At 38.4% G+C, this 12,755-nt stretch overlaps 1 protein-coding gene across 4 annotated transcripts in view; it reads right to left on the bottom strand.

Moving 5' to 3' along the window:
* Positions 1–2,652: 2,652 nt before the first annotated feature.
* Positions 2,653–12,755, bottom strand: part of CEMIP2 (cell migration inducing hyaluronidase 2) — a 76,586-nt gene continuing 66,483 nt past the window's right edge. For all 4 annotated transcript variants that reach the window (XM_042850596.2, XM_005297758.5, XM_065549394.1 and 1 more), the window contains 7 exons: positions 12,322–12,530; positions 11,022–11,204; positions 9,475–9,691; positions 5,814–5,912; positions 4,642–4,790; positions 3,617–3,720; positions 2,653–3,236 (listed from right to left, as the gene is read on the bottom strand). In XM_042850596.2, coding sequence (XP_042706530.1) covers positions 3,040–3,236; positions 3,617–3,720; positions 4,642–4,790; positions 5,814–5,912; positions 9,475–9,691; positions 11,022–11,204; positions 12,322–12,530 — 1,158 coding nt within the window. In that variant the 3' untranslated portion in view covers positions 2,653–3,039. The remainder of the gene's footprint in view (positions 3,237–3,616; positions 3,721–4,641; positions 4,791–5,813; positions 5,913–9,474; positions 9,692–11,021; positions 11,205–12,321; positions 12,531–12,755) is intronic.

Raw genomic sequence — 12,755 nt, forward strand, 5'->3', positions numbered from 1 at the left:
AGGGAATTGATCCACAGCCGTCATAACAAGACTCCATTATGCTAGCAACAGTTGAGGGTGAGGTGCCTCAGAACCCTGGATACCACTGGGGAGCATCACATTTTAAGACAAGCAGCAAGGTCTGGGGATTAGGATACATATTCCCTTACCTGGAAGGCCCTTAGCAGGATTTTGGATTATAGGATCCATAATTAAAAGCATCACTTGAAACAAATACCTTGGACAAACTCCAGAGTAAATTTTAACAGTCTGATTTGTCACTGCCTTGCACCTTATATAATCATGCTGAACTGGTACAAAATACTACCAAGTCAGAATGGTACATCTGTGCACAGATGTACTTTACTCCTACACAAGGTGAAAGGCCCTGTGATTTACAGAACAGGATTGAGTCAGGAAACCTTTGTTTCAAAGTGGCTTATGCCCTGGCACAGTCACTTAGTATCTGGTTGCTCTTTTTCCTCTCTCGCTCTCTCCTCTCCCCACTCTGTAAATCTGGAAGCAGACAGACCATACCTACCCTCAAGTATATTGAGGCTTGAGAAATTAAGGTCTGTAAAGTTTTTGAAATCCTTAGATAGACCAGAGTAACTACAGAAATGTATTTAACATAGAAAGAAAATGAAGATGGCCCATCATTTATTGCCTTAAAGTTGTCAGATGTAAAATTTATTTATACTCCTTGTCAAATGTTAGTAACATGGCTCCCTGGGTTAAAAGGAACACACATTAGCACAGAGAAGTTTATTAGATCTGGAATGATTTATTGGTAGCAGTTTGAGGTAGCATACTTTGTAAGGTAACAAACAACCATAATTCAGCTTCTCTGCATTTTTCCCTTAGAGGCACAAGACAGCCTTTTCTTTTGTTTCAGGAAGACAAAGTGTACAGATTGATATCGCCACAAAGATACTCATTTTAAATGCAAAATATGAAGTATATTTAAAAGGAGACTCTCAGATATAACAATTAGAATCAATAGTACATGTATGAAGGGAGAATAATTTGCATTAATTGTATTTAAAATTGTGGGTACAAGGTAGTTCTACCCCTCCCCCATCTTTATGAAACTGGTCTTTGGGCTCTCTGAGATACTGAAATTTATGTTCAAAGACAAAGGGCACAACTAAAATCAGTGCCTGCATGGGTTGCAATTCTTCAGTGTGGCTTTCTCACAATTTGCAGGATTGACTAGACTGAAAATTAAAAGGACCCAAACAAACCTAGTGTATAACCAAGGGTAGGTATCCATTTGCTTATATTAAGAAAGATTCAAACCTACAGGTCAAGAAGCAGCCTGATAATATCATGAATGAAAATAGCACTAAATATAAACAAAATATACAATTAGAGCAGCGCAGACCAAACGTTTGAGCTGTGTATCTTTCCAACCAATTTCAAAATACAGTAATACAAATTAAAAGTTTAACTTGCATGGTACAGGTCAGAGATCATTTGCTCTGCACAAGTTGTTATGCTGTTTGAAAACTGAATTTTACAGAGTTATTTTGTGTTTAAGATATAGCTTGAATTACCAGGCTAGGGGTTGGAGATTTTCAAGGGGGTGAGAAAAGCAGTCTTCTCATCCTAGGCTGTAGCTGCTTTTGTAGTAGCCCCCATGGCACCTGCACATCAGCTGAAGAGAGAGAGAGGCTAGAGGATCTACATTACTGTGCATCCATTGGCTTTGCCCTCACTCCAGCCCTACACCATCCCATGTATCCCCTGCACTCTGAGGCACAGGTAGCCTCTGCAGAACATAGATTCATGACATGCATAAGGTACAGGCCCCTGCACAGGGTCCTGGAATCCGTCCTCTTTTTCCCCCGCGTGCAGTTGAACGACAGAAATTTTGCTACAGTTAGGGCTCTTTGTACCCATATGGGTGGGGAAACAGGACTTGCCCCATAATATCTGGAAAAGTGGGCATGGACCATAACTAGGCTTGGCAGGATTTGATTCAAATAGTCAGTAAATACCGATTTCAAATGACACAGAAATAAAGAAAAAAAATATCCAGTTGGCAAGCACAGCCTCCCATGCCCCTTCAGGAATCTGGTGTCACTGGCCCCCACAGGGAGGGTGACCAGATGTCCTGATTTTATAGGGACAGTCCTGATTTTTTGGGTCTTTTTCTTATATAGGCTCCTATTTACCACCCCACCCCATCCCGATTTTTCAAACTTGCTGTCTGGTCACCCTACCCACAGGGAGCCCCCCTCCAGCTCCTCTGTCATGGCCCTACTCACTCATTCATCAGCTGGGAGTGTGGAGGCTGTCCCCAGGCAGGAGCATTCAACAGCAGGGTGTCTTCGCCTGCAGCAGATGGCTCACCCTCCTCCTTGTGGCTCTGGCCAGGGGTCTCTGCTCTGCCCAAACAGGACTGGAGCCTCCCCCGCACCTTGCGCCCACAGGGACCCAGTATCCCAAGCCCTGCAGCTGCAAGGGAGCCCCCTGAGAAAATGGAAATTTAAAATGGATACAAATCAGGAGAAAAAGGTTAAAAATAAAAACAGAGGCTAACAGTTGAGTTTACAACAAAACTGGTTTCTGCTGAGCCTACCCATAACTGGCCTGATTATTAAATGTGATCTCAGGAATGTGTAAAACAAACAGGAAAAAGGAAATGCAAAAATGGATTAAAATAACCAATTCAAACTGCTTAAGAGATATTTTAATTAATTTTTTTTAAACCCTAAGCAATCCAATACTTGCTACCAAAACTTCTCCAAGCTGATCCTTACAAGCATCCTCAATTCTCAGGCTACAAAAGTATACATATATAAAAAAGGTAACTGTTTACAGTAAATACAAACATCAGAAAAAATCTCTGAAAAACCTGTCTATACAAATAGTAATAAATTCTTTAACATTTTGTACAACTAGAAGGTGCACAGACTGGCATTCAAGCGGTCAACGTAGGCATATGTCTTTATCAAACAGTAAAATGGTTTACTTGGGATAAAAGTATAGTTTAAAATGCCATAAATTAAATAAGTTAGTTCACATTTTCTTCCAGCACTTAGTATATCTTAGTCTCTAATGTGCTCTTGAAGCTTGCTTTAAAAGTTCCACGTCTTTCCGTTTGCTAGAGCTCACTCTGGTGCAGCCATACTCTTCCATTTGTAAAGGTATAAACTTTTCTATCTGACTTAGGCCCTGCCCAGCAGGACTGGTAAATAGCTTAGCCCAGGAAGGTTTAAAGTTTCCTCTGAAGCCAAGAAAGGCTATGCTCCCTGCAATGAAACAATCCAGAGTTACAGAATCAGAAGTTAGACATGAAAGAGACATCTTTTAGATACAATTTACATGCAAATGGACATTACAACAAGATGACATAGGAGAAAATAATTCCCTTCCCCCTACCCCAGATTTCCTCATATAATAGTAAATGCAGCCATCCTCACACCCAGCCAGACACTATGGTTTTAAAAGCCATCACACCACCACTTTTGAAAGTTTTAAAACCTTAATTAGTAGTTTTCCACTAACTTCTTTATTATAAAATAAACAGTTTGACATCATCTTAACTGGAAACAATTCATGGAACGCCTCAAGAATTTGACTCATCATAAGGAATTTTAAAAAAGAAAATGTATGAGAAAATTAAACATACCCTTGTTTTGAAGATGAGCTGGTTTGGCTGTTCCCAGGGACATTAAGGCTTCCGAAATATTAAGGTTTCTTATATCACCTCTTGTGCTTAGTAAAACTATTGACCTGTACCAGAAAGAAAGTAGTAAGATGAGGAAACTAAATATTTATTATCACTGATACTTATACACTTTCCAAACTAGCTTGCTTATTAGTCCACTGTATTTGGGGCAATACTATGTAGAGAGCTGATCAAAAATGGTTGGAAATTTTTTTTAATTTTTTTTTTGGCTGAGAAGTGTCCTGTTTTAGAAAATGAAATTTTGTGGAAAATTGTGACTTAATTAAAACTTCTATTGAAATGTTATTGGTGGTTACAAAAAGTTTGTCTAAAGGAAAATTTGGTAAAAGAAAATTTATAATGCTTTCAAGTAAAAAATTCTGCAAAAATTAAAAATGGACCCATTTTGAAACCTTTTAAATTAAAATTGCAATTTCTATTTTGTGAAGTTAGCTTTTCATTTTTCAACCAGCTTTAGTGTAGGCACCTTATCAAAATGGTTTTAGGTGACTTTTTATTACTTTCAATGTATAAAATAGAAATTAATAAATCTTCAACTTATTAACATTAAAGCACTTTTGTCAAAATTCTCATGCCACAATCTCCTCAATTAGACCAAGGCTTATTCTTCCTACCAGTGTAAGCTAAAAAGGTGATTATGTAATGTTTTGTTAAAATGAATCCTTTGAAAAGGAAAGCATATTTGGGGGATTTAATCCAAATGTTTAAGTTTACTGGTCCATTTTCTCAAATGTAGCTAAACTGTCCCTTTAAAATGTTTGTGTGCTTCTACTTACTCCCTCAATCTAAAAAGGTTTTCATAGCAATGTGAAAAGTGAGCTAGAATTGTCTGCCCACAAATATTGTTCTCTGGCAAAGGTTTGACTATCATGATAAAGCACTCCAGTGTATTTTGTACTCCAGTTCAAGTCTATATTTCGTGATACATATTGTAAATAAATTGATAGGTTTACAATAGCATATACCTTTGTGGAATTCCAGTTTTTAAATATTCATCTAGGCTTTTAATGTTTGCTTGAAGAAAAACATTTTTCTCTGTCACAGTGCCAACACAGGCATCAACTACTAGGGTAAATACACCCACATCTTTGAAGGGAAACTTATTTCCATTGACCTGAAGTGAGAAAAGACATCATAAATCACTGCCTGCTTTTGCCAGCAATTTGCAAGTACAATAATCTTCTTCTGCTCCTGTCAATTGGCCACATTTATCACAATTTGATTTATAGACACAGTAGTGTCCTTTTAAACAACCAATAATTTATCAAAGATTCTCCATTCTTCCTCTTCCAAAAAGACCTGGCTGACAGGACTTCTTCATTCCTCAGGGAGCCTTGAGAATCACCTAGCTTTTCCTCACTTCACTGTAATCACTCTCAAGGACATGAATCCTATCTCAGCCACCACCTTTCTTGACAAGGAATGGAGGTAGCTCACTTGTCCTGAGACGGTGCCATTCAGAGACTCAACCATTCCCTCTGTGCACAAAAGCAGAGCATGCAGCCTCCACAGTTGATTAAGTTGTACTATATTTAACAAAGCATCTTATTGAAAATCGTTAAAAATAAGCTACATAAAATCCTGTACAAGCTTGGATTTGTCATGTTACAAACACACATGCTGTTATAGCCTGCACTTCTCTGCCTAAATAATTCAGAGTTTTACTATTTCACTAACACAATATATGCATTACTCTATAGGACAAATATAAATTAAAATTGCACCCTTGAGGTGCTGAGAATGCCTGCAAACCCTCACCTCCGGTATCACATACAATTCTCTCTTGGTTCCCAAGTGGAAAAATGGCAACAGACCAAGTGTTAAGCAACATTACATCATCAGATTTATCACCACTGAGTTGGAGTGTAAACAAAAAATAATGACCCCTCTCTTCTAATCAGTTTTGAAGGGCTTTAACAGAACAAAATGTTGGAGGACTGGTACTATTAGGTAATAGTCTGTTAGTATAAGAGTTATTTCACTGATTTGGATTGAACCACAGTACTGAGTACTCACCAGTTCCCACTGGCTTCAGCGGAAGGATACTCAGCATGATACAAAATTGCACCAATGTGCAGCTGCCATAATTCAAACTGCTAAGGAAAAAGCAGTTAAAGGAGGCCATAAGGATACTTACAGAGATAAAAGATGGAAGACTACTTTGTAATTCTTCTTTGCTGAGTGACTGAATCTGCACAAGGAGGTAGGTTTTGTGAGGATCACTGGTAAATGCCATCTAGATGTAAAAAATAAAGTTTTAACATGTTTACACTTCCCCCGCTTTCCCAGAAAATCTGAACAGCAAGTCTTATTTTAAACACTAGACAGCATACTGATAATCAACAATTATTCTGATAGACACTCTAGACTGAGAACTGGAAAAAACAAGAATAATAAATCAACAGTATCAAAATGCATGGATACTTTTAGACTGAAAGCTCTTCAGGGAAGGGGAACTATACATCCATAAAGTGCCTCACAGATTTTGGGTGCTATTGTAATACAACTGTATAAGCATGGATGAAAACCAGCACACTAATGATTCAAGTTTGAGCAATGGCACTTTGTTCTTACAGCATCTCTTGGTGTCTTGCCCCCAGGCTTGTGCTGGGCATCAGTTTCTGAGCCACTTCTGCTATGTTACCAAAAAAAGCAGAAGTATGAAGTAACATAGATGTTGGAAAAAAGGAGCAAGACAGCACTGAAGATACCAAACCTGTAGCCCTAATCTTGTAGTCTTTATGATAGCGATATTCCCACTGATAGAACAGGAGTTTTTCCTGAGTAAAAATTGCAGCATTTAGACTCACATTAATAGTTAGCATTTGGGGGGTGATGGTAGTCTGGGGAAGAAATTGCATGACAACAAACTGGAAACTGAAAGATGACGAAGTGATGAATAAAGTAGATTCCACAAAATATCACCATAAAGCAGACTTTTAACTGTAAAAATCACATTCACAGAGAGAACAAAACCTGGCTCACTGCAGTGAAATGAGAAGGGTGACAAAAAGATCTAAGTGGCAGAAAAGAAATGGTAAAAAAAAAGTCATGAACTTATTTTTCATGTTCAGTTTTTGTCATGGGAGACAGAGAAGGAGTTATGGAACATGATAGGAATATGAACATTTTATTGAAGTGGAAAGAAAATACATTTTCCCTGCCAAACAGAAGTAAAGAAAAGGATGAGGAAGATCCAGTTACTACAAAAGGGGGAAAAGTACGTTATAAGTAGAGAAGCCAAGCTCTTAAAGTCTTCTCTTTGAAAGACTAGAAAGGAAAAATCTTGAAAACATGTTACTAGAACAATGGAAGGTTAAGCAGCAACACAATGGGTTAGATCCTCAACAAGGGCCAAATTGCATCTGGTGCAAGTCAAAGGATGGGAGGGACAGCTACTAAGGGCTCCCAAGGGGCTGAAACCACAGGCAGTGTTTGGTTGTAGGGACATTCCAGCCATGCCCCTCTTCCTCTTGCTATGCCCCATTTTCCTGCTACTTCACAGAGGGAGCCTGTCTGTGGTACTGAAACCAAGTATAAGGTCAGCTCCTCTGAAGTAAACAAGGACTGGGAAAGACCTAGAGATCAGGCTGTAACTCTCGTCATCTGTTTTATCATTAGAAAGACCTGACCCCTCAAAGAGGTGTATGTGAAACTGGAGCAAGGCCTGATGATTTAAGCCATGGTTGTCCATAGAGCTATACCAGCGACCATGATTCTGGCAGCAGAGCTTGAGGGGTCATAAACTGCTCTTCGTGCATATCTTACTAGTGTTCTACCCTCAGTGACCACGCTCTCAGCGGTTTTCCTGTGTGTGTCTAGTAAGGAGTCAGTGCATGCTTAACTGAATACCATAATGCATAGCTATATCTGAACAGGGCAGCTTGGTAATTTACCACTTGGAAGCTCAAAGAAGCAGAATAATAAATTTTCTTCCAACAGCCTCCAGCTTATGCCCCTCTCTTTCTCTATCTGAGGAAGCAGTCAGGGATGCACTGTTACTTGTGCAGAGTTCCTGGGTTACGGGAACTCTGGAATTCAAAGCTGGCTCCAGAGACCAGCTTTGAATTAGCCAAGAGACATTACAACAAAACAACAACAAAAACTGAGTACCCTCCAAGGGTACAGGAGGCAAACAGTTAGCTCTTTTTGGTACTGGTGGTGAGGACAGAGAGATGTGTTCTTTAAGCTTTAAGTCAAGCAGTGGAGGTATAGCCAAAAGCCTTAACAGAGGGCCCCCCAGTCATGATAGGGGAAATTGACTGTCAGAGGTATGTGAAACAGCAATGTGCCAAGGTCACCTGGCACCAGAGCCTCAAACAGAGGAGAACTGCATGCCAGAGGGAGAATTAAGACTAGTAAGGAGTCTCCAAAAGTGATGACAGGTTTCAGAGTAGCAGCCGTGTTAGTCCGTATCCGCAAAAAGAAGAACAGGAGTACTTGTGGCACCTTAGAGACTAACAAATTTATTAGAGCATAAGCTTTCGTGGACTACAGCCCACTTCTTCGGATGCATAGAAGTGGGCTGTAGTCCACGAAAGCTTATGCTCTAATAAATTTGTTAGTCTCCAAGGTGCCACAAGTACTCCTGTTGTTCTTTTTCCAAAAGTGATGTGTTTTTGGAGAAGGAAAACAATGCCCCATTTGGTAGATCAGAATGCTGCTTTTTTTCCTTCTTCCCTAAAACAGGGACACAAGAAGATTTGGAAGCTTGATTCCTCAAAGTTGATCTGTGCTGATTAGAGCATTGAGGGAATTTTTGATGGGGGCTGCAGTGCCAGACCTCAGGTGAGAGGCACAGCACCAGCAAACATGTGCTTTGAGGAGGTCGTTCTTAGGCTCGACACCAAAGCTGGGGTGGCAGGGTGTGTCGTCTCATGTCTCTTTACAGAAGACCTCAGCAAAGAAGAGGGCCTGGAAATTCCTGATGGAGTGCTAGAATGATCCGGTTGAAGGCTCAAACAAGCCAAGTGCCCCTGCAGTTGTAAGTGCCTGTCCTTTCTCATCTGAGGAGTGAAGGCATGGTAAATTTTGCACTGGAACCCATGAGCTTCTCCCAGCAACACCAGGCATCAAGTATGTATGTCCCTCTCTGGCAAGGATGGCTGAAGAGAATGCCCCCCTTTTGAGTCCTCTACAAGATCCAGGTATGACAGAACATTGGAGATAACACAAGGCAAATAGCCCCAACTACTCTAAGAAGATACGCTAAGTAGCTCGCAGACACAAGAGGCAGTTCCATTTAGCTCTCTGTGGCAGTGAAGGAACTGAGAGAGAGAGAGAGAGAGAGAGAGAGAGAGAGAGAGAGAGAGAGAGAGTGAGTGTGTGTGTGTGTGTGTGTGTGTGTGTATATAAACAATGATGTCATCTTAGCATGAGAGCACTCCCTAGCAGGAATGGCTTTATTATTTACAGTTCCATAGCTTCACGCTACAGACACCAAAACCCTTAACTGAAAATGCACAGAGGCCCTTGAAGTACACCAATATTAAGGTTGAAAAACACTAGAGGGGCTGTTCCCTTTGGACTTTAAAAAAAAAAGGATATTGGATCATTTTTACAAACCTTGGTTTTTGTAAAAGCTTTTTTTTTAAAAAACAAAAACAATTTTGAATACATTCAAACTGAACTGACTTGCCCCTTATGTAGTAAACAATATACACAATAGTAGAACTTTCTTCCAGGTTATATCTGCTTCTGAAGTATTCTCACTCCTTCATGAAAACCATATTTAAGGCAATTATGTGGAAGTTAATATCTACTGGTAATTTACATACACGTTTATGAATTTTTTTTACCTGAGTTGTGCCACAATTTTTACACTGTGCAGTAGTTTTGGCTGGCATTGGCTGTTGAATAGGTGGTGCTTGGTACTTTGGATAAGCTTTTGTCATGCAGTTACTGATCTCTTTTGATTGAACAGTGGCCTGAATCTTGACCCTTTCACATCCCTGAGCTGAACAATAACTGTGACCGTCCCTATTGTATTTGGCTTGAAGATATAAAAACAGCAATCTAAACACAAAATAATACAAGAGATTAGAAAACTACTTGATAAAATACAGAAATTTACATAATCGAAATTTCCTCAAATGTACTGATTAGTGAACATAGGAGACCTCAGACTGCAAGCTTTTGAGGGACAGGGGAATGGTCATGTGTTTTTGTTTTCTAAATCTCCGTAAATGTACAGTCCTCTGTAAATGTTCTGTAATAACTACTACAATAGGGAAATCTTGAGTGATATATATTAGAACTCTCCAACTGTTAGAGAAATCATTATGACAGGATTTGCTTGAACGGAGGGAAAAAAAATTTAGCCACCATAAATCACCACTCATCTCCCCTCCACCAACCAGTAACTTTCACACCACACATCTTAACAAATGTTCACTAAACTTGCTATCTGGCAATTAATATATCAGACATTAATCAAACAAAAACAACAGTGCTCTTATTGTACAATATGCAAAAATATGAGTATTTTAGAAAATAAAGAGCTTTATTGCTCTGAGTGTGCATAAAGCCCAATAAACACATCCTGACTGGAAGATTGGTATACTGATAAGCTCTACCAGCTTTTCTATAGTTGCTTGTCACTGTAGTTTCTAGATGAAAAAAGAAAACGTAAATGATATCAAAGACTACATACTCTGTTTATCTACACAATTACCTCAAACTAGTTAATAAGAGATCCAAAAAATCTTATACTAATATTCTGATTATAATAAAAAACAGGGAACAAAAACAAAATAAAAAACCACAACATGCAAAAAAAGTATACATCGTTTCCCCCCCCCCCCCAAGGAAGCTTTATTACGGTCTTCAGTGGTAACATTCACAAAAGTGCTTAAGGGACTTAGGAGCCTAAGCCCCATTTTTGAAAGTGACATGCCTAAGTGCCTAAGTCACTTTTGAAAATTTTTCTCCATAGTTTAAGAAAATATGTCTGATTCCTTCTGGACCAACAGTAATTTTCTTAAACTCTGTTTAAGAGGTGAAGGGCAAACATTTACATTTGAGCCATACTAAACTAACAAAGCAGTTACTTGCCAAAAGGTACCTTTCTGTGGTATTTGAGATGCCACAGTTTTCCCCATACTTAGAATAGGAAATAACTGTGGTAGCTGTGGTATACGTTTACAAGTGCGGATCTGATGGCCACTACATTTATAATTACAAGTTATGTAGATTACTCTTCCAAACGTCTATGGTGACATGCTTAGTGTTTCTCCATAAGATTTCCCTTCTTAAGCAGCCATCAGAGCCAAGTCTTAACACTACTGAACTTGCAATTTTACTATTAAATAAAGTATCCTTTTATTATCAATCTATATACAATTACCCAGTGCTGTTGTCAAAATAAAACTTCTTCTCTGATCGATTTTTCTGCAGCTCCATCATCGAAGTTACTGATGTATAGTCCTCCACACTATAGAAAGCAGATGTCTGCTTTTGAACAACATCAAATGTTACTTGAAAAATTGTGCTTGATGGATAACAGAGTCCAACCCGAATCCAGTCATTCCTGGAAATAGAGTGAAACAAAATTGTTATAATTCATTCATTTGAGCAAGTTTCTTGTTTTTGTGGTAGTGGAAACAAATATTTTGTCAGAGAGAGTATTTTCATTTCAGTTTATTCAACAATTTCAGTTCAATAATTAATTGTTCAAAGTTAAGACACCATTTGGGAGCTGAAAAAGCAGAAAAGCTGTTTTTCTCTTGAATAAAAGCTGTATGTGAGAGGAGGAGGTCCACTAGTTCTAAAATCTTGAAGGACATTGTGACCAGAAACTAACTACAGATAATACTTCCTGTGTTTAATAAATCAGTGTTTTGATAAAAAACGTTTTGTTTTTTTTCTTTATGTAGCCAGCACATTCAAGGTAGTTTTAGTTAATAAAAAAAATTAAATGTTTTTGTGAATTTTTAACTTCAATTTCCATCCAAATTGAGCTTGACATGACTCAAGGGGGAGGGGGGAGGGAGACAACCAAAAAATCAATCATCCAGTTAAAAGTTAAGCATATCCGCTTAAATATAGAGTATCCTCCTGGTTAGCAAAAAGCAGCATCAAATTCAGTGTAAAGGTATATTTAATTGCAAATCAACATGTTTTAATGGATTATCAACCTATGAAAATAAATAATTTTTTTTTTTTTAGAAAACTAAAAAGTACAAATGCAAAACATGAAAAAAATTATTTAAATCAAGATTTCCTGCTTGCTGATTTAAATCAGGATAAAAATTTCAGTGATTTAAGTCACGGATTTAAATCAATCCACCTTGTTTGGATGCAATTTTTAAATTTTCCAGTTTAACATACTGCATCTTTTTCAAGTGATTCTTAATAAGGCCAGTGATAGGTCGAACCATTTGCGGTTCTACACTGCACAGCTTCATGCAGTAATAAAGCAATAGGGCTTTTCTTTAAATACTTCTTTACAGCATTTTCTGTATAGCTATACACAGCTTTTGGCCTACGTCTCCAGTACACATTTTGCTTTTAATATTTGCTATTTCAGATAAATCAAGTTCCATTCTTACTCGTGGTTGTAATTTTGAATGTATCCCAACTATTTTTGCAACACAGTATTCCAATGGTGTCTTTTGGATCAAAGGCAAAAATGCAAAGAAACATACCTGTTAAAGTTAATGAGATAAAGATAAGTGCTTTGGGGAGCTTGTCCATTCCAATGTATTGTATAACCCTTCTGAAGCATTATTACAGGCTGGTACTGTTGAAAGTCAGCTCGCTGGTAAATACCTCGTAGTGCCATAGGGCTGAATGGGTATTCGTCTCGTACTATGGTCATAGTAAGGTTCTGTGGGTTCCTTGTCTGGATGTACAACTTAAAAAAAAAAAAAAAAGCAGCATTAGACAGAAGGAGGAGAAGAGATTTGAAGTAATCTGACAATTTTTGATCAGTTTCACTAGAAACAATATATATGAGGGAAAATACAGATAAACAGTGTAAACAGAACCACTAGAAAATTAGATGTCATGCCTAGAGGCCCCAGTGAGCTTGGCACTGTGCACACAATTAAAGACAGTCGCTGTCCTGTAGAGTTTACAG

This window comes from Chrysemys picta, chromosome 6 (genome assembly GCF_011386835.1).
Source record: "Chrysemys picta bellii isolate R12L10 chromosome 6, ASM1138683v2, whole genome shotgun sequence".
Lineage (NCBI taxonomy): Eukaryota > Metazoa > Chordata > Testudines > Emydidae > Chrysemys > Chrysemys picta.